Source organism: Jaculus jaculus, chromosome X (assembly GCF_020740685.1).
Source record: "Jaculus jaculus isolate mJacJac1 chromosome X, mJacJac1.mat.Y.cur, whole genome shotgun sequence".
Lineage (NCBI taxonomy): Eukaryota > Metazoa > Chordata > Mammalia > Rodentia > Dipodidae > Jaculus > Jaculus jaculus.
The window spans coordinates 126423103-126442414 of NC_059125.1; the positions used below are offsets into that span (position 1 = coordinate 126423103).

At 48.4% G+C, this 19312-nt stretch overlaps 1 protein-coding gene across 3 annotated transcripts in view; it reads right to left on the reverse strand.

Annotated features, from left to right (window-relative positions):
* Elf4 (E74 like ETS transcription factor 4) overlaps positions 1–19312 on the reverse strand; it is a 59938-nt gene that overhangs the window by 15208 nt on the left and 25418 nt on the right. For 2 of the 3 annotated variants that reach the window (XM_045140554.1, XM_045140553.1), the window contains exon 2: positions 3763–4036. In XM_045140554.1, coding sequence (XP_044996489.1) covers positions 3763–3834 — 72 coding nt within the window. In that variant the 5' untranslated portion in view covers positions 3835–4036. Of the gene's footprint in view, positions 1–3762; positions 4037–4816; positions 4892–19312 lie in introns of those variants that run through there. The other variant, XM_045140555.1, reaches the window with a different exon arrangement.

Below are 19312 nucleotides of genomic sequence, written 5' to 3' on the forward strand. Positions count from 1 at the left end.
CTTGCTCTAGCCCAAGTTGCCCTGGAATTCACTATGTAGTCTCAGGTTGACCTCGAACTCATGGCAATCCTTCTACCCCAGCCTGCCAAGTGCTGGAATTAAAGGCCCAGCTATTTTTGCTTCTTCTTCTTTATTTTTTTTTGTTTCCCCCGAGGTAGGGTCTCATTCTAGATCAGGCTGACCTGAAACTCACCTATGCAGTCTCAGGGTGGCCTAGAACTCACAGTGACCCTCCTACCTCTGCCTCCTGAGTGCTGAGATTAAAGGCGTGTGCCCCCACGCCTGGCTTATTTTTGCTTATTGACCTGGGTAGTGAACACAGTTGTTCATTTATAGCCTATCTGTCTGTCTAGCTAGCTATCATGTACTATATCTATCAGTGATTTATGAGTTATTTTGTAGTCTTGCCACATTTCACAGCAAAAATTTTTTCCTAAAAGAAGTGAAGGGCATGGGCTGGAGAGATGGCTTAGTGGTTAAGTGCTTGCCTGTGAAGCCTAAGGACCCCAGTTCGAGGTTCGATTCTCCAGGACCCACGTTAGACAGATGCACAAGTAGGCGCATGTGTCTGGAGTTCATTTGCAGTGTCTGGAAGCCCTGGCGCACCCATTCTCTCTCTCACTCTATCTGTCTTTCTCTCTGTGTCTGTCACTCTCAAGTAAACAAATAAATAAATAAATAAAAAATTGTTTAAAAAACAATAAATTTTTTTAAAAAAGAAGTGAAAGGCAGGTGAGAAAGTAAAAGCATAGGATTTAGAAACTACCCCGGGGTGGGGGACGGACCCTAAAGTGGCATTCTGAAGTGGAAGGGGGTAGAAGGAAGAGACATTTTTAAGGTTGTGGAAACATTTAGGGTTGTATCTAGGAGGTCTAAGAGATGAGGGAGACAGAGACAAAGAAAAGGTGATTAATGGTTTGAAGTTTTGATAAAAGAAGGAGAGAATAGATTAAGTGTAGGGATGGGGGAATCTGGGGAAGGAAAATGGACACTTCTTTCTCCCAGCACCCTTGGAAAGAAATAAGAAAAGGTATTCCAGGTCAGCCCTGAGCTAGAGCAAGACCCTACCTCAGGAAAAAAAAAAAAAGAAAAGAAAGAAAGAAAGAAGAAGAAATAAGAAAAGGAAATGTTAAAGATAAAAGGGAAAGAAGATAATAAGGGGAAAGGCCTGGCATGGTGGTACACACTTTTTTTTTGTTTATTTATTTTTATTTATTTGAGAGCAACAGACAGAGCAAGAGAGAGAATGGGCGCGCCAGGGCCTCCAGCCACTGCAAACGAACTCCAGATGCGTGCGCCCCCTTGTGCATCTGGCTAACGTGGGACCTGGGGAACCGAGCCTCGAACCAGGGTCCTTAGGCTTCACAGGCAAGCACTTAACCGCTAAGCCATCTCTCCAGCCCTGGTGCACACTTTAATCCAAGCAGATGTAGGAGGATCACTGTGAGTTCAAGGCCAGCCTGGACTAGAGTGAGAACCTACCTTGGAAAGAAAGAAACAGGGGCGGGGAGAGAGAGAAAGAAAGAAAGAAAGAAAGAAAGAAAGAAAGAAAGAGGGAGGGAGGGAGGGAGGGAGGGAGGGAGGGAGGGAGGGAGGGAGGGAGGGAAGGAAGGAAGGAAGGAAGGAAGGAAGGAAGGAAGGAAGGAAGGAAGGAAGGAAGGAAGGAAGGAAGGAAGGAAAGAAGGGAGGGAGAAAGGGAGAAAGAAAGAAAGAAAGAAAGAAAGAAAGAAAGAAAGAAAGAAAGAAAGAAAGAAAGAAAGAAAGAAAGAAAGAAAGAAAGAAAGAAAGAAAGAAAGAGAAAGAAAGAAGAGAGAAAAGGAGGGAAAGAGGAAGAGAGGGAGGGAGGACGAGAGGAAAAGGGAGAAGGGAGGGAAATTGGAGTATTCTTGGCTTGGAACTTCCCTGGATTGGAGAAGCTGTGTGCTGAGGGTGGAGGAGTGGGTTGGGAGATAAGAACAATGTTTATGAAGAAAAAGTTGCTGAGCAAACTAGAAACAAGCAACACTGAAAATCCAAGTAAGGCTAGATTTTTCTTCCCTGCACCTCATTGATGCCTTGCATGAGACCCGATATACCAGAGGTGCAATGCACTCAGTGCCCACTAGAGGGCAGCCTCTGGTAGGGTCAGTGGGGACAGTCTCTCTCTCTCTCTCTCTCTCCATGTACATATATCTTTACATGGATTTAGAACAGAGACCTCAGTCTTAGTCTGGAATGCCTTTATAGGCAATCCAGGTGGATCTTCTCTTGAAGAAAATTGGGAGATGGCAGCCAGACAGGTTAGGGGACAGGACTTGGCCAGGTGACACTGTGTGTGGCTAGTCAACTGTGATGAAATCCCAGGGTTCCTGATTCTCGCTCTCAGTTCCTTCTACCATACCAGACTATTTTATCACTGTCCATTTTGTAAAAGGAACAAAGCGTAGTGCTGAGAGTGTCAAGGCATCATTCAATTGGATGTCCTAGCCCCAGTGCAGCACAAGAGATAGAGAAGTGGGGACCCAAGGGCCAGAATCCTATCCTTTTTCTGACTTCTTTCCACCCAAAGATCCTATTTCCAGCTTATCTTTTTTTTAAATTATTTATTTATTTATTTGAGAGCGATAGACACAGAGAGAAAGACAGATAGCGGGAGAGAGACAGAATGGGCGCGCCAGGGCTTCCAGCCTCTGCAAATGAACTCCAGACGCGTGCGCCCCTTTGTGCATCTGGCTAACGTGGGACCTGGGGAACCGAGCCTCGAACCGGGGTCCTTAGGCTTCACAGGCAAGCGCTTAACTGCTAAGCCATCTCTCCAGCCCATCCAGCTTATCTTTTAATCCTTGGATTGAGACTGAAAGGACAGTTATGTGTAAACCCATAAACTGGGCTAGAGTCATGAGTGTGAACATTCTAGGATTCTTGACTCCACACTGCTGCTCCAACAGGCAGTGTCCTTTTTTTGGTTTTTCGATGTAGGGTCTTGTTCTATCTCAGGCTGGCCTGGAATTAATTCTGTAGTCTCAGGGTGGCCTCAAACTCAGGGTGATCCTCCTACCTCTGCCTCCCGAGTGCTGGGGTTAAAGGTGTGTGCCACTACGCCCGGCTGGCAGTGTCCTTCATGATAGATACGTGGTTGTCCCAGCTTTCTCACTGTGACAGTGGGCCTGAAGGGAAGTAGCAGAAAACCTGTAGGACAGTGTGTAACTGTGTATTCAGTCCCTTTTGCAGATGGACTGACAGCTCAGCTGGTTTGTTCAGTGCTGCTTGGCCAAGTTGGTGATTGCATGTGCCACGTACTGGCATGTGGCCACCATGTTCCCAAAGTGATTATCCAGATGACTCCTAGCTGGCCACATGAGAGAATAGCTGGCATACAGGCTGGCTGGCAAGCAGGCCCAGTTAGTTCCCTGACTGTAGTAGGTTCCTGACAACTATATGATATCTAATAAGTTGTCCAACCCTCTGGCTCACAGACTGGCTGTTTAAAATTTTATTTGATTTTTGTTTATTTATTTTGAGAGAGAGAAAGAGGCAGAGAGACAAAGAGAGAATGGGCACGACCAGGGCTTCCAGCCATTGTAAATGAACTCCAGATGCGTGCGCCCCCTTGTGTGTCTGGCTTACGTCTGTCCTGGGGAATCGAACAGAAGTCCTTTGGCTTTGCAGACTAGTGCCTTAACAGCTAAGCCATGTCTCCAGCCCCCAGACTGGCTGTTTACATGTCTGTGCCCCCTTAACAGTCCATGGTGGCTGACTGTACTTTATTCCTAAGGGCCATACCTGGTGAATATCATCCATCCCGTTGCTTGCAAACTCAAAGACCAAGTCACTGGGTTGTAGGGTAATAGCCATGCTGGTTTTCCAGAGAGCTGGTGGTGGGATTCCCCGGGCTCTCTGGATCTGCGGTGGTTTCTTGATGAAGAGGTGCTATTCCAATGCCTGGGCACCTACAGCTTCCCCTGAGCCACAGCAGAGGTTGTACAGAGCTGAAGTGGGTGGCAGCCTATGCCAGGCTCAAGGCTGCATGCTGGGTTGTGCCAAGGAAGGAAGCGACCTGGAGAGAAGGGAGGGATGGAAGCTGTAAGTCGCCTTGCTTGAGCTCTGCGGCTAGGTCAGCTCTGGAACCTGAGGGAACCTAAGGCCAACTGCCAGGAGAGACCATGGAATGGGGCCTTTAACTGGAGTGGAGGCAGCAGCAGGAAGACTCCCTGTAACTCTCGTGGCTTGGGAAAGAATCCTGTGGGTGTGTATGGGTGAAGAGCGGACATGGGGGAGGGGATAGAGTGTTCTTAGGCTCAGTTTCCCTTTCTAGTGCGGGGGGGGGGGGCATCTAGCTCAGAGGGGGAGAGTCTACAGGAAAAGAAACATCTCAGGGCTGGGGATGATGGTCTGACCCTGCTGTCCAGAAGCCCACTCAGATGGGGCCCAAGCCCCAGAGAGCCTGAAGACAAAGGGCCCGTTCGGCCACATGATCATCGGCACGCGTGCCCCTTCCCACCCACCAGAGAGGGTGGCCTCCACGCTGTGTGGGTTTGCGCGTTCTTGGTTCGGCTTTGCTTTCAGTTTCAAGACTGAACTATCACCCTGGGAACTTGTGAGGAGAGCCTAGGCTGGGGGAGGGGCCAGCACAACCTTCCCCAGCCTCCAGGGCTGGCTCAGCCCCCCTTTTCCAGGAAATCTCTTTTTGCTGCAGCCCACACAAGTCTCTCCCCGTGCCTCCCACCGCTCACAAGGCATTGACCCGATTGTTTGCTCCCCCTGCCTCCACTGGCAATGCCCTTGGCGAGCTCACAGCCATGGGCAGCACCCATGTCCCCTCAGTGCTCCCTCCTACCAGCCTTGCTCTGCTCCTCCTCTGCCTCCCCACTTGCTCAGTTGCCATGTCTCTGGCCCTTGGAGCTCCTTGAAGTGTGCGGAGAGTTTTCAGTGTGCGCATTACAAGCAGCCTGATTCCTCCAGGAGCGTCTGAAGAACTGAAGCCATGATCCAGAGTTGGAGTGGCACATACCCTAACTCCTTAACACTCTGGGCAGTGTCAGGGGGGACAAACCTTGTCCGGGACTTGAAAGAAATGAGGAACTTCAGAGAGGGATAAAAGAGGGCAAAGGGAGGGGGCTCTGGGTGACCTCTCTGATGACCGCTGTCCCCCCACAGGAGACACCCAGGCCTCTCCCACTTCCTTTCCGTTAGCCCACAGCTGGCCCCACCCTCTCCCACCCCCACACCTGGAGAAATCACTCTGCTTGGCTCAAACCATCAGGGCTGAGTTTCCCTTTGGATGAAAAAAGATGGAATCCTTCTAGGTCCACCCTCAATGGGACTGAGAGGAGACACTGGGGTGCCAGGGTCCTGGTTCCACCCTTGCCACCTTGCCCGCTCCCACTTAACCATGCTTGTGACCAGGGGCGACGAAACCCCAGGGGGACCATTTGTGTTTGGAAGGCCCTTCTCCCCTAGCCTAAGTGGCCCAAGGCCTGCATTCCACCCTTCCACAGGCCAATCTGTCTGCCCTTAGGAAACATTCTCCAAGTAATCAAACGAAAGGTGATCACTTTCTTCTAATCCCACTTTGTCTAAACATGAAACTTCAGTATCTCCTCCCTCTCCCCCCCCACCCCAAGGTCATTCTATGTGGCCTGCCCTTTGAGGTTTGTTTGTCTTCTTGGTTTTTCTTTATACATCAACATTCATTTTTGTAAGTTCATTGCTGGTGCTCTTTCCCAAGGGAACGTTTCTGCATGTCCCTTGTGCCCCATCCCCCATTACACAGGGGACTTTATTTATTTATTTATTTTGGGTTTTTCAAGGTAGGGTCTCTCTCACTCTAGCCCAGGCTGACCTGGAATTCACTCTGTAGTCTCAGGCTGGCCTCGAACTCACCGCGATCCTCCTACCTCTGCCTCCCCAGTGCTGGGATTAAAGGCGTGCGCCACCACTCCCGACCACAGGGGGCTTTTCTTGAGACCAGAGACCACTGTGTTGGTCGCTGAGGAAATCTAGACACCTTTGCACTGTGCCTGGCAATTTGTATTTGTGTTATGAACGCAAGAAGGAACAAAAGAAAATGAAGGAATAAATGAACTGAATGGTTCTGGTCTTCAAGCATCTGTGAGGAGTGTTTTCTGGTCAGTACGTAACCAAGTGTTCCCTGAGTGCAGGTGGGGGTCATATACTCTTACAGAACGGGAGAAAAGGACAAAATTAGAGGTTACACTGGCTTATTTTTTGCACTGCTACTTACATGGATGTACTGTATCTATCCACCTCGGATGTGCAAATACACTGCAGGTATACGCATGTTCAGGGTGTGTACATGTGTGCCAAGTGTGAGGCCCATATGCGTGAGAGCCTCTGTGTCAAAGGGCTGCTCTGGTCTGGCCGGCTTGCAAAGCCACAAGCTCAGTCACAGGTTCCTCCTCCTCCTCCAGGGCAGGCGGTCAGAGCTGCTTCAGTGAGAAAGACAGGCCTGAACTAAAGCAGTGGGAAGATTTTTTTTTGGGGGGGGGGAGAGACCAGGTTTCTGGTGGCTGTTTGCTTCCCAGGGAGAGAAAGTCAGCCCCAGAATAAGTATGGGGTCTGTGGGTGCTTGGGTGAGACCCCCGATAAGGTCCAATCTGCTAGGTGAATAGGGGGAGGGAAGACATCCAGGGCACTGTGCTGGGCTGCATGGAACTCTGGGCCATCGATGTACAGTCTATACGAGTTTGAAATAGGACTGGTGATTCCAGTGGCATTCATTTATGTTCCCAAAGGTTTAAGTATCTCACCTCAGACCCGGTGTGGTGAGATCTAAGATCCCAGGTGAGTTCCTTCTGCCTGCAGCTAAGGTGAACGGGTGTCACAGAAATAGCTGTCTTACTCTCTTGGCCAAGACTAAAAAACTCACCCAAAGAACCTTCCAGTCTAAGCCTCCTCCCTTCAAATGTTTGAGGATTTGAAAGTGAGAGGTGGACAGAGGCTCATTTGCATGTTCACTCACTCTCCCCCAGTCCCTCAAAATAACCTCCCTCTCCCAGGAACTTGAAACCAAAGAAGCCACCACCACCGAAGGCCTGTCCTGCAGGAGGGAGGAGAGGCCTCTACAAGAGCCCCTCTCCCCAGGGTCCTCCTAGATCCTTTAGACTGAGACATGAGTGCAGCAGCTTGGCTCAGAAGAGCAAAGTGTCTGAGGAACTTTAGTGAGTGCGATGAATTCTACCCTCCCGCCCAACCACTGCACAGCCCACACATGGCCCCAGTCAAAGTCCACTCCCAAGTCTGTCCAACGGGGACTGAAAGGGGAGCCTTAGAGAGACTACAAGGCCCCTGGAAGCGGATGTACATGAATGCGGACCACAGGAGGGAGCAAGCAGACTAAGATGCCAGCAACCCGGCCCCCTCCCCCTGCGGTTCTGACTGCACTTCAAAACCAAATCAGCAGGCATGGTGGCACACGCCTTTAATCCCAGCACTCGGGAGGCAGAGGTAGGAGGATCACTGTGAGTTCCAGGTCAGCCTGGGCTAGAGCAAGACCCTGCCTCTAAAATTAAAACAACAACAACAAAAATAGCCAGGCAGGACTGGAGAGATGGCTTAACGGTTAAGCACTTGCCTGGGAAGCCTAAGGACCCCGGTTCCAGGCTCGATTCCCCAGGACCCACGTTAGCCAGATGCACAAGGGGACACATGCGTCTGGAGTTCGTTTGCAGTGGCTGGAGGCCCTGGCGTGCCCATTCTCTCCTTTCTCTCTCTTCCTCTCTCTCTCTGTTGCTCTCAAATAAATAAATAAAAATAAATAAATAAACAAAAAAATAGCCAGGCATAGCCGGGCATGGTGACGTACTGGGGAGGCAGAGGTAGGAGGATCACGGTGTGTTCGAGGCCAGCCTGAGACTACACAGTGAATTCCAGGTCAGCCTGGACTAGAGTGAGACCCTATCTCGAAAAACCAAAACCAAAACAAAACAAAACAAAAAAATAGCCAGGCGTGGTGGTGCACGCCTTTAATCCCAGCACTTGGGAGGCAGAGGTAGGAGAATCACGATGAGTTTGAGGCCACCCTGAGACCACATAGTGAATTCCAGGTCAGCCTGGACTAGAGCGAGACCCTACCTCAAAAAAAAAAAAAAAATCAGAATCAGAATAGAAGTGGTTTGGGCTGCTCCTCTGTCACCACAACTGGACCCCTTCAGAGGTACAGACCCTTCCTGAGGCTGTCACTGGAACACATCAAGTAGCATCCGTTGCCCACCCATCTGGGCCACCCCTACAGGAAACAGCCTCGTTGTGAAAGCTATTTGCAGTCTGTGGAGTGAGTTTAAAGCTAGGCTCCATCAGCTAAGTAAATGGCTCTCAGAATTGCTGGTAACACCCATGACATTTTCACACAGGCCAGGAAACATGGGAGGCAGATGGTCACCTGGGCCGCATAGTACAATTCTCCTTCTCCAGTTTCTCCTCCTCAGAGCCAACTGTCACTCCTGAATACCTTATCTTCATGAATCCTTTCTGGAATTCTCTGGAAAGGAAGTGATAATTTCCTTTATGCTGTTTCCCACTCCTTCAACATCCCTCCCCCACAGCCACAAACAAAATGGAAACTACTCCAGGAACAGAGCAGCTGTCCCATCTACTTAAAAACAGCCCCTCCTCTGGCTAATAGTCACCAAACAGAGAGAACGTGACCAATGGCCTGAATTTAAGAGCCAGAGAACCAGAATCAGGGAGGAATTCAGCTTTCCATCCTGGGAGAGAAGAGCTAAGCCATCCATAGGACCCAAGCCCACAACTTGCCCAACTAGGGCTGGACCCTAGTCTGCCAAGGAATCCTTGATCCCTTCTGGAGCAAGTGTTCAGTGGAGGGGGCCTCAGCCACAGATATGTTGTCAGCTCCTTCTCTATCCCTTTCTTTCCACCACCCCCTCCACTGGAGATGAAATCAGGAAGGGGGAGGGGGGAGAAAGGTTTTGCAAGCTCTGTTGGTTGGGGTTTCTCTATCTGCACGAAATCCAGTTTCCTAAAATGGGTGTAGTGGCACACATGCCTGTAATTCCAGCATTACGAGGCACAGGCTAGAGGATTACCATGAGTTTGCGGCTAGTTTGAGCTACACAGTAAGTTCAAGGCCAGCCTGGCTACATAGGAAGACCTTGTCTCAAAAGAAAAGGAAAGAAGCTGGGCATGGTGGTTCACGCCTTTAATCCCAGCACTTGCGAGGCAGAGGTAGGAGAATCGCCATGAGTTCGAGGCCAGCCTCAGAATACAAAGTGAATTCCAGGACAGCCTGGGCTAGAGCCAGACCCTACGTTGAAAAACAAAAGAAAAGAAAAGAAAAGAAAAGAAAAGAAAAGGAAAGGAAAGAAAAGAAAAGAAAAGAAAAGAAAAGAAAAGAAAAGAAAAGAAAAGAAAAGAAAAGAAAAGAAAAAGAAAAGAAGAGACTGGCATGATGGCACACGTCTTTAACCCCAGCACTCAGGAGGCAGAGGCAGGAGGATCACTGTGAGTTTGGGGCCAGCCTGAGACTACATAGTGAGTTCCAGGTCAGCCTGGGCTAGAGCAAGACCCTACCTCAAAAAGCTAAAAATAGGGCTGGAGAGATGGCTTAGCGGTTAAGCGCTTGCCTGTGAAGCCTAAGGACCCCGGTTCGAGGCTCGGTTCCCCAGGTCCCACGTTAGCCAGATGCACAAGGGGGCGCACGCGTCTGGAGTTCGTTTGCAGAGGCTGGAAGCCCTGGCACACTCATTCTCTCTCTCTCCCTCTACCTGTCTTTCTCTCTGTGTCTGTCGCTCTCAAATAAATAAATAAAAAAAATTTTTTTAAAGCTAAAAATAAATAAATAAATACCCACGTTCAATTCCCCAGTACCTATGTAAAGCCAGATGCACAAGGTGGGACGTGGTCTGGAGTTTGTTTCCAGTGGTTGGAGGACCTGATGTGCCCATTCTCTATATATATCTGCCTCTTTCTTTCTTTCTTTCTTCTTTTTTTTTTTTTCAAGGTAGGGTCTCACTCTAGCCCAGGCTGACCTGGAATTCACTATGCAGTCTCAGGGTGGCCTCGAACTCATGATGATCCTCCCACCTCTGCCTCTCAAGTGCTGGGATTAAAGGTGTGAGCCACCAGGGAGGCTTCCCTTCCCTCTTTCCTTCCTTCTTTCCTTCCTTCCTTCCTTCCTATCTCTCATAAATAAATAAATAAAATATTTTAAAACAAGAGGAAAGGAAAACCAAAAGAATAATCCAGGTCCCTTTTTTCCCCCTCTGTCACTGTCTTATTTCCAATTTAGGACATGTTAGGACTGTGTTGGGAGGCTAGCCCCAAAGTGCCCCCTCCCAGTGAACTTGTAACCTTCCCTTGCTGTCCTTGTGGTCATGGTGGGCCCTCCCTGCCCAGGGAGGGGAAGGATGATTAGTGTGGCAAGAGATGGCAGGCCTTAGGCAAATATGGTCTCCCTCCTATTTCTCTGGGAGGCCCAAGGTCCGCCCAAGCTATGGACCCAGCTGGTGGGGGAGCAGGAGCAAAGTGCTCTCCTGCTTGCATCCCCACAGCTGTGTGGGCCTGGGACAGTGACTATCTTTCTTTCTGAGCTGTTGTTTTTGTCATGTTTTCAAGTGAGTAAAGGCCAAGGGTAATCCAGGCTCAGTGGGTACTCACTGGGAAATCTCAGGTGAGCCATAAAAGGATGGTGGAGCTGGGTGTGGCAGCGCATGCCGATAATTCTAGCACTCAGGAGGTTCAACCAGGAGGGTCCTGAGTTCAAAGCCAGACTGAGCTACATAGCAAGACCTTGTCTCAAAAACAAATCAATTAGACTGGGGCTATAGCTCAGTGGTAGAGTGCTTGCTAAGCATGCAGGAATGAATCCCTGTGTTTGAATTTGATCCCCAGCACTGCATAAAATGGGGTGCTCCATGTCTCTAATGCCAACACTTAGGAAATGGAGGCAAGAGGATAGCAAGTTTGAGGGCAGCCTGTGTTACATGAAGCCCAGTCCTAAAAACAATAGCAGCCAGGCATGGTGGTACACACGTTTAATGCCAGCACTCAGGAAAGGAAGCTGAGGTAGGAGGAACACCATGGGTTCAAGACTAGCTTTGGCTACAAGGCAAGCTCCTGGTCCACCTGGGTTAGAATGAGACCCTATTTTTTTTTTGAGACCCTATTTTTAAAAAGAGGGGGGTGCTGGAGAAATGGTTAGCGGTTAAGGCACTTGCCTGTGAAGGCTAAGGACCAGGTTTGATTCCTCATGACCCATGTAAGCCAGATGCACAAGGTGGTGCATGCATCTGGATTTTGTTTGTAGTGGCTGGCACGCCCATTCTATTTGCCTCTCTCTTTCTTTTTCTCTCCAATAAATAAATAAAAGAAAAAGCAAACAGGGCTGGAGTGATGGCTTAAGGCATTTGCCTGCAAAGCCAAAGGACCCAGGTTCGATTCCCCAGGACCCACATTAGCCAGATGCACAAGGGGGTGCACGCGTCTGGAGTTCCTTTGCAGTGGCTGGAGGCCCTGGCGCACCCATTCTATCTCTCACTCTTTCTCTGTCAAATAAATAAATACAAATAAAATATTAAAAACAACAAAATGAAATTTTAAAATATGTTTTAAAAAAAAGAAAAATCATGGGCTGGAGAGATGGCTTAGCGGTTGAGCGCTTGCCTGTGAAGCCTAAGGACCCCGGTTCGAGGCTCGGTCCCCCAGGACCCACGTTAGCCAGATGCACAAGGGGGCGCACGCATCTGGAGTTTATTTGCAGTGGCTGGAGACCCTGACACGCCCATTCTCTCTCTCTCTCTCTCTCTCTCTCTCTCTCTCTCTCTCTCTCTCTCTCTCTCTCTCCCTCTTTGTCACTCTCAAATAAATAAATAAAAATGAACAAAAAGAATTAAAAAAAAGAAAAAATAAACAAACAAAAGAAAAATCAAAGAGGGTAGGTAGGAAAGAACTTTGAAAAATCAAAAAGCTTGCACTTGGACAATAAGTTTCAGGTGACCTCCTAGAGGGCAAAGGTGTTGGGGGCGAGTTATGATGTCCTCTGACCCTGACGCACTGGGGTTTGGAGGATTCGAGTTGTTGGCTGGGAAGAAGCAGCTAACTTCTTTCCAGAGTGGACTGTTCTGTTCACTGCCAGTATCGCCCCGCCCAATCCCTCGGGTTGTGGTTATATGTAGCAAGAACAGCACTATGTAAACCCTCATAGGAAAGGAAGAGGGGTAGCAGCCCTGACAAAAGGAAATTACTTCCTCAGCCGCCCTGAGAATGCACAACGAGCACCCTCTGGAGGTTCCTGTGGCCCACCACATCATCTCGAGAAGCATGGTGGAACCCACTGCAGAAACAGCAGCTACCGAACCCTTGGGTGATGGCTTGCCGGCTGCAGCCCAAGAGGGGCCTCAGAGGTTCCTATAGACCCTATGAGCCTGGATCTTTCAGGTATAAGACCCAAATCTGCCAGACCTGCCCTCTGGAAAATGGGCCTACCCTATCTAGCCCTAGGACTATGGCCAAAGTCTAAATGAGTTATGCAGGCAAAAGCTCCCAGATACGTCAGGAATCTCTCTTTCTCTCTCACCCTCCCTTACCTCACCCTCTCCTTCCACCCTCCTTGCTTTGATTTTTCTTTGAGCAAAGGTTGGCCTTGAACTCACTATATAGTCTAGGATGGCCTTTAACTTGATTCTTCTACCTCTACTTCCTGAGCACACTGATTATAGCAACAGGCTACCATGTCCAGTTTTCTGTACTACTGGGGATTGAACCCAGGACTTTGTGCATGTTAGGCAGGTAATCTTGAAACTGAGCTATATCTCAAACCCCCTCCTTAAAAAAAAAAAAAATTATTTATTTAAGAAAGTGAGAAGCAGGGCTGGAGAGATGGCTTAGCGGTTAAGCGCTTGCCTGTGAAGCCTAAGGACCCCGGTTCAAGGCTCGGTTCCCCAGGTCCCACGTTAGCCAGATGCACAAGGGGGAGCACGCATCTGGAGTTCGTTTGCAGTGGCTGGAAGCCCTGGTGCGCCCATTCTCTCTCTCTCACTCTATCTGTCTTTCTCCCTGTGTCTGTCACTCTCAAATAAATAAATAAATAATGAACAAAATATTTAAAAAAAAGAAAGTGAGAAGCAGAGAGAGAGAGAATGGGCACGCCAGGCAGGGCCTCCAGCCACTGCGAATGAACTCCAGATGCATGTGCCACCTTGTGCATCTGGCTTACGTGGTTCTTGGAGCGTGGGACCAGAATCCTTTGGCTTTGCAGGCAAACGCCTTAACCACTAAGCCATCTCTCCAGCCCTTCCTTTTGAGTTTTTGAGACAGGGTCTTGCTATGTCATCCAAGCTGTCCTCAAACTCACAGCAATCTTCCTGCCTCGGACTCCCAAGTGCTGGGAGACATCACACCAGGCTCTGAACATATTTTTCAATTCCCTGTTCCAATTTGTGATTTAGTGGGTCTTTGTCATTCTGCTGAGTATTCAGAATGTCTTTCCTAGATACAGAGAGAAAAAGATAGTAAGATGAAGCGCATGCTGAAGAGACACAACCCACAGCTGTGAAATGTATTGGGAAAGCCAGGCACAGAGGTGCTCACCCATGGCCGCAACTATTTGGGAAGCTGAGGCTAAGGGACGATATCTTAAATTCAGGAGTTGAGAAAACATCAAGACCCTGTCCCCCACCCCCAATAAAATACATAGTGATCAAAAAAAAAAATACATAGTGATCTAAGCTGGCATGGTGGCAGGCACCTTTAATCCCAGCACTCAGAAAGCCTAGGTAGGAGGATTGCTGAGAGTTCAAGATCACCCTGAGACTACATAGTGAGTTCCAGATCAGCCTGGGTTACATACAGTGAGAACTTACCTAGAACCCCCCCCCACCAATGGACAAGATCTAGATCTACACAGTACAATGTGAAAGTATGTAGATCCATTTTAAGTTCCTGCTGATGCTCGAGCAAGGAGCGACATCCAAAAGTCACTTCTTTAGGAAGGGTAGTCTAGTCTGGTTACAAAATCAAGTCCCTAAGTGGAAGAGATGGAAGCAGACCAGGAGGGGCAACTGAACCCAGAAGTTGAATCCCAGAGCTACTCCAGAGGAAAATAGAGATAGATGGGGAAATTGTTTGTTTGTTTGTTTCTTGGGTTTTTTTTTTTTTTTTTTTGAGGTAAGGTCTCACTCTGGTCCAGGCTGACCTGGAATTCACTATGTAGTCTCAGGGTGGCCTCGAACTCATGGCGATCCTCCTACCTCTGCCTCCCGGGTGCTAGGATTAAAGGCGTGCGCCACCACACCCGGCTGGGAAATTGCACAGTAGCTTCAGAGCCCTCTAAATGTTAAAGACATATTGCATTATGGGGACAGGAAATATGGCAGGACAAGAAATTCAGCTTGGACTTTTTTTGGGGGGAGAAGGTATTCTGCTGACTACTACACTGGTGCCCTGCCCCCAATATTTGGCTCGACATTTTGAAGTGAGGGTTATTTTGAAAAAAATTAAAGAGAGATAAAAGAGGATATAGACATTTTTTTAGAGGTTCTATCTTATTTATTTATTTATTTTGGTTTGTCAAGGTAGAATCTCACTTTAGCCCAGGCTGATCTGGAATTCACTATGTTGTCTCAGGGTGGCATGGAACTCACAGCAATCCTCCTGAGTGCTAGGATTAAGGTGTGTGCCACCATGCCTGGCAAATTTCCATCTTCTTGTTTTTGTTTTTATTTTTTTTTAATTTTTATTAACATTTTCCATGATTATAAAATATATCCCATGGTAGTTCCCTCCCTCCCCACCCCCACACTTTCCCACTTGAAATTCCATTCTCCATCATATTACCTCCCCATTACAATCATTGTAATTACATATATACAATATCAACCTATTAAGTATCCTCTTCCCTTCCTTTCTCTACCCTTTATGTCTCCTTTTTACCTTTCTGGTTCTTTTTTGTTTTTTACTCAGGGTCTTGCTACAGAGCCTAGACTGGCCTCAACTTCACCATCCTCATGTCCCATCAACCATTGGTACTGGGACTCCAAGCATCACAACCACATCTAGCACTAAAGCCCCTATGTTGTCTGGGCTGGGCTTCAGGACAACAGCAGCCTAGGCAGGCCCATAGGGGACCCCTGACCTGGTGTAGTGGGTAAAACACAGTAAGGTGGCAGAAAGTTATATATGCCCCCAGGAAGGCCTCCTTGCTTCCACTGTTGCTGGAGGGTGGGTAGGAGGAACAGAACAAGGACCAGAGACTAATTAGATTCATTAATGGGTGTTTTAGAAGCTGGGGTAATCTGTGACTCCACACCAACAGGATATTAAGTCAGATAACTTTATTGAAGGGATAGTGTTCTTTGTCAAGGTCCCTGGCAGAGTGTGTCCTAGAAACTAAGATGGAGGCTCCTTGCTCAGCTCTGAGTCCCTAGGTATGAGGGGCTCTGGTGAGGTCCTGTGTACTTGGTGTTAGGCTCCTCCCAGGTGCCCCCTGGGACACCTTCAGGCCTTCCAAAGTGAAGTGCAGTGTTCTAAATCCCAGCCTGTTGCTCCAGATTCCTTACCTGGAAAGAATGGTGCCTGAAAGAATGAAGTAGGAAGAAGCCCATCAGAGCCAGGTTAGTCCTTACAGACAGGTACCTTCAGCACCGGAACTCATCCACAGCACCCAACCCTTTTCTCTCCCAGTGCTACTGAACCTTTTCCTGAAGCTAGAGATCCAGGATATAAAACTTAAAAGGAATCTGAAAGATCGCTCTATCCCTTTTATTACCCAAGGCCCCAAGGGAGAGGAAGTGACTTGTTCAAAGTCACACTGAGTTACCTTCTTCCTCCTGTCCTCATTGTCTCTGTGCATCCTCCAGAGTCAACCCTTTCCTCTAGCTACGACAACTGCGCCCGAGCCGAAGACTCAGGGCGCTGAACAACAATGCGACCACACATGTGCGGAACACATTTACCTTTCACAGCGACATTCTACCTCCATGCCTCTACTCACACTGTCCCCAGTCCCAACTTCTGTGGATCTAATTGCCACACGTCCTTCAATATTTGAAGCAAATGCTACCTTCATTTCAAAGCCTTACCTGTTTCCTCCCCACCTAGAATATGCTCTCCTCCTCAGGACAACTTAGCTTCACTTCCTAGACTCAAGTAGGGGTTGACACACTGTTGCTCACATATCAAAGATGGTTTGGGCTGGCTTAGATGGCTTAGCGGTTAAGCACTTGCCTGTGAAGCCTAAGGACCCTGGTTCAAGGCTCGGTTCCCCAGGACCCACGTTAGCCAGATGCACAAGGGGGCGCACACATCTGGAGTTCATTTGCAGTGGCTAGAAGCCCTGGCGCGCCCATTCTCTCTCTCTCTCTCTCTCTCTCTCTCTCTCTCTCTCTCTCTTTCTCTCTATCTCTCTGTCACTCTCAAATAAATAAATAAATAATGAACAAAAATTTTTTTAAAAAAAGATGGTTCACTGACTGTTTTTTTTTTTTTTTTTCCCTTTCTCCGAGGCAGGGTCTCACTCTAGCTGAGGGTGACCTGGAATTCATTATGTAGTCTCAGGGTGGCCTGGAACTCATGGTGATCCTCCTACCTCTGCCTCCCGAGTGCTGGGATTAAACACATGCGCCACCACGCCTGGCTTTTTTTCTTTTCTTTGGTCACTGACTGTTTTTTAAACATATTTTATTTATTTGAGAGGGGTGTGTGTGTGCACATCAGGGCTTCTAGCCACTGCAAATGAACTCCAAATGCATGTACCACCTTGAGCATCTGGCTTTATGTAGGTACTGGGGAATTGATCTGGGGCCCTTTGGCTTTGTAGGCAGGTGCCTTAACCACTATGCCATCTCTCCAGCCCCATTGATTGTTTTTATATAGTCTATGTTTTTTTTTTTTTTTTTTCATTTTTAGATGATTGGGGGAAAAACATCAAAAAAATAGCATTTCATGACACATGAAAATGATATAAAACTCAAATGTAAGTGTCCATTAATAAAGTTTTATTGGAAATGAACCATGATCATTTGTTTACATACTGTCGTCAGTGGCTGCTTTTGCCTTTAATCGTCATTCATATGGGCTCCCAAGCCTGAAATATTTGCTATCTGGTCCTTTACAGAAAACATTGCTGATCCCTGGACTAAAGGTTTCACTCCCACTCAGTGTGTATACATTCATCAAGTTCATTTCTGAGAAGAATGTCACAGAGGCCTGGCGGTGGAGGAACTGGGGGAGGTGTGGAACATTCAACACAAACTCAGCAGATTTTCTTCACAGCCCCTGGGTTAGAGCCCTGAGGGCTGGCCCTGGCTTTGCCCATGATGTGACCTCATACAAGGCACTTCTGCTTTGTGTGCCTTGGTTTCCACATCTGCACAGTGAGGCGGTTGAGCTGGCTGGTTTGAAGCAATTGCGAGCCCTATGATCTATGATCTGGAGTCACGGATCCATAGTTTCCAACTTGCCCGGTTCTGAGCAGCCATGACCCTCATCATTTCCTCTCAGAACCAGAGCTTGCAGAAATTTCTCTGCCGGGCTATGGTTTTCTGCTGCCCTGGTGGATGGGGTGGGTTCTCTCCCTGCACACTTGCCTGCCCAGCCTAGCTTTCCTTTCTGTTGACCTGTCTACTCCGCCCTCTTAATCCCTCTCTCTCTGTGAAATGAAGATGGCTTCCTCTGAAAACACCCTCCCTTTTCATAGCAGGAGGGATGCAGGGAAAAGGACTGTCACCTCTCCTCAGCCTCCTGGGCCCCACAGCAGCCAGGCAGGGGGCAGGAGATGGGGTGAGCTCTCACCGCACCCTTGCTCTGTCAGAGGAAGCAGCCCCTTTCTGCCACTTCCTGTCCCAGGGGTTTCAGCAGTTTCCCCTTCAGGGCCTAGTGGCCCTTGCAGCCCCGCCCCTGGCCCACACAGGTCATAGAGTGCGCAGATGGGAGGGTCCCTCACAGGAAGGCTGAGGAGACAGCTGTCTACACAAGAGGACGCCCAGTATCAACTCCACCAGCCTGCCTCACGGAGGAAGAGCCAGGAGAGTTACCTGGTGGGGAGACAGGGCTGTTTCTATAATCCCTCTCATCACTTTACCTTCAGGGAGGGGAAGGCGGACATGACCTTGACGACCTGGATCAAAACCTGGAATATAAGTGATGAGGCCAATGGCTTGTAAGGACTAGGAAGGGTGGATTCAGGTGAGGGGAAAGGTTGAAGGAAGAGGACCTGAAGAAAGAAGGTCAAGGATTAGGGGGTTAATTTTGAGGGACAGATGATACTGAAATCCATGTCACTTTACAATTTGGCAGAGGGCTTGTCCCTAAGGCAGAGACAACAATGAATTATTATGCCATCTGTGGGTCAAAGGCCATGGACTTTTCTGGGGAAAGAAGTAAGGAACTCTGGATTTCCCTGGTGGCTGCTGAGTTGGCAGTGACTTACACTTAAGAACCTCCCAGGTGGGGCTGGAGAGATGGCTCAGCCCTTAAAAGCAATTGCTTCCGAAGCCTGCTGGTCCAGGTTCCATTCCCCTGTATCCATGTAAGGCCAGAGGTACAGTGGCACATACATCCAGAGTTCATGAGTAGTGGCAAGCGACACTGGTATTCTCTGTCTCTCTCTCGCTGTCTTTCTCAATTCAATTACTAAATTAACAAAAGGACCTACCAGATATCTATGCATGGTGGGGCTCATTCCTAGTATTCGAGCTGAGTAACTATAGCAAACCCTTCAGGCATGTGGCCCACTCAGCAAGGCCTTCCCAAAGCTGTGGCCCAGAACAGCAGTGGGAGCCCAAAGCCCCGGATCCCTGCTCAGCTGCCAAGCCTACAGGACCCAAGCCAGAACTGTAGGATAATGTTTCCAGAAGTTTCTCTCTCTCTTTCTTTCTTTCTTCCTTCCTTCCTTCCTTCTTTCTTTCTTTCTTTTTTCTTTTTAGTTTTCTGAGGTAGGGTCTCACTGTAGCCCAGGCTGACCTGGAATTCACTATGTAATCTCAAGGTGGCTTCAAACTCAGTGATCTTCCCACCTTTGCCTCCTGGATGCTAGGATCAAAAGTGTGTGCCATCACGTCAGACATTGTTGTTGCTGCTGGTTTTTTTGTTTTGCTTTGTTTTGTTTCCAGAAATTTAAAAAATATATATTTTATTTATTTAGTTGAGATTGATAAAGAGGCAGAAAGAGAGAGAGAGAGAATGGGCACACCAGAGCCTCCAGCCACTGCAAACAAACTCCAGATACATGTGCCCCCTTGTACATCTGGCTTACGTGGGTGCTGGGGAATCAAATCAAGATCCTTTGGTTTTGCAGGCAAATGCCTTAACCACTAAGCCATCTCTCCAGCCCCTGTTCCAGAAATTTTGATGCCTAACA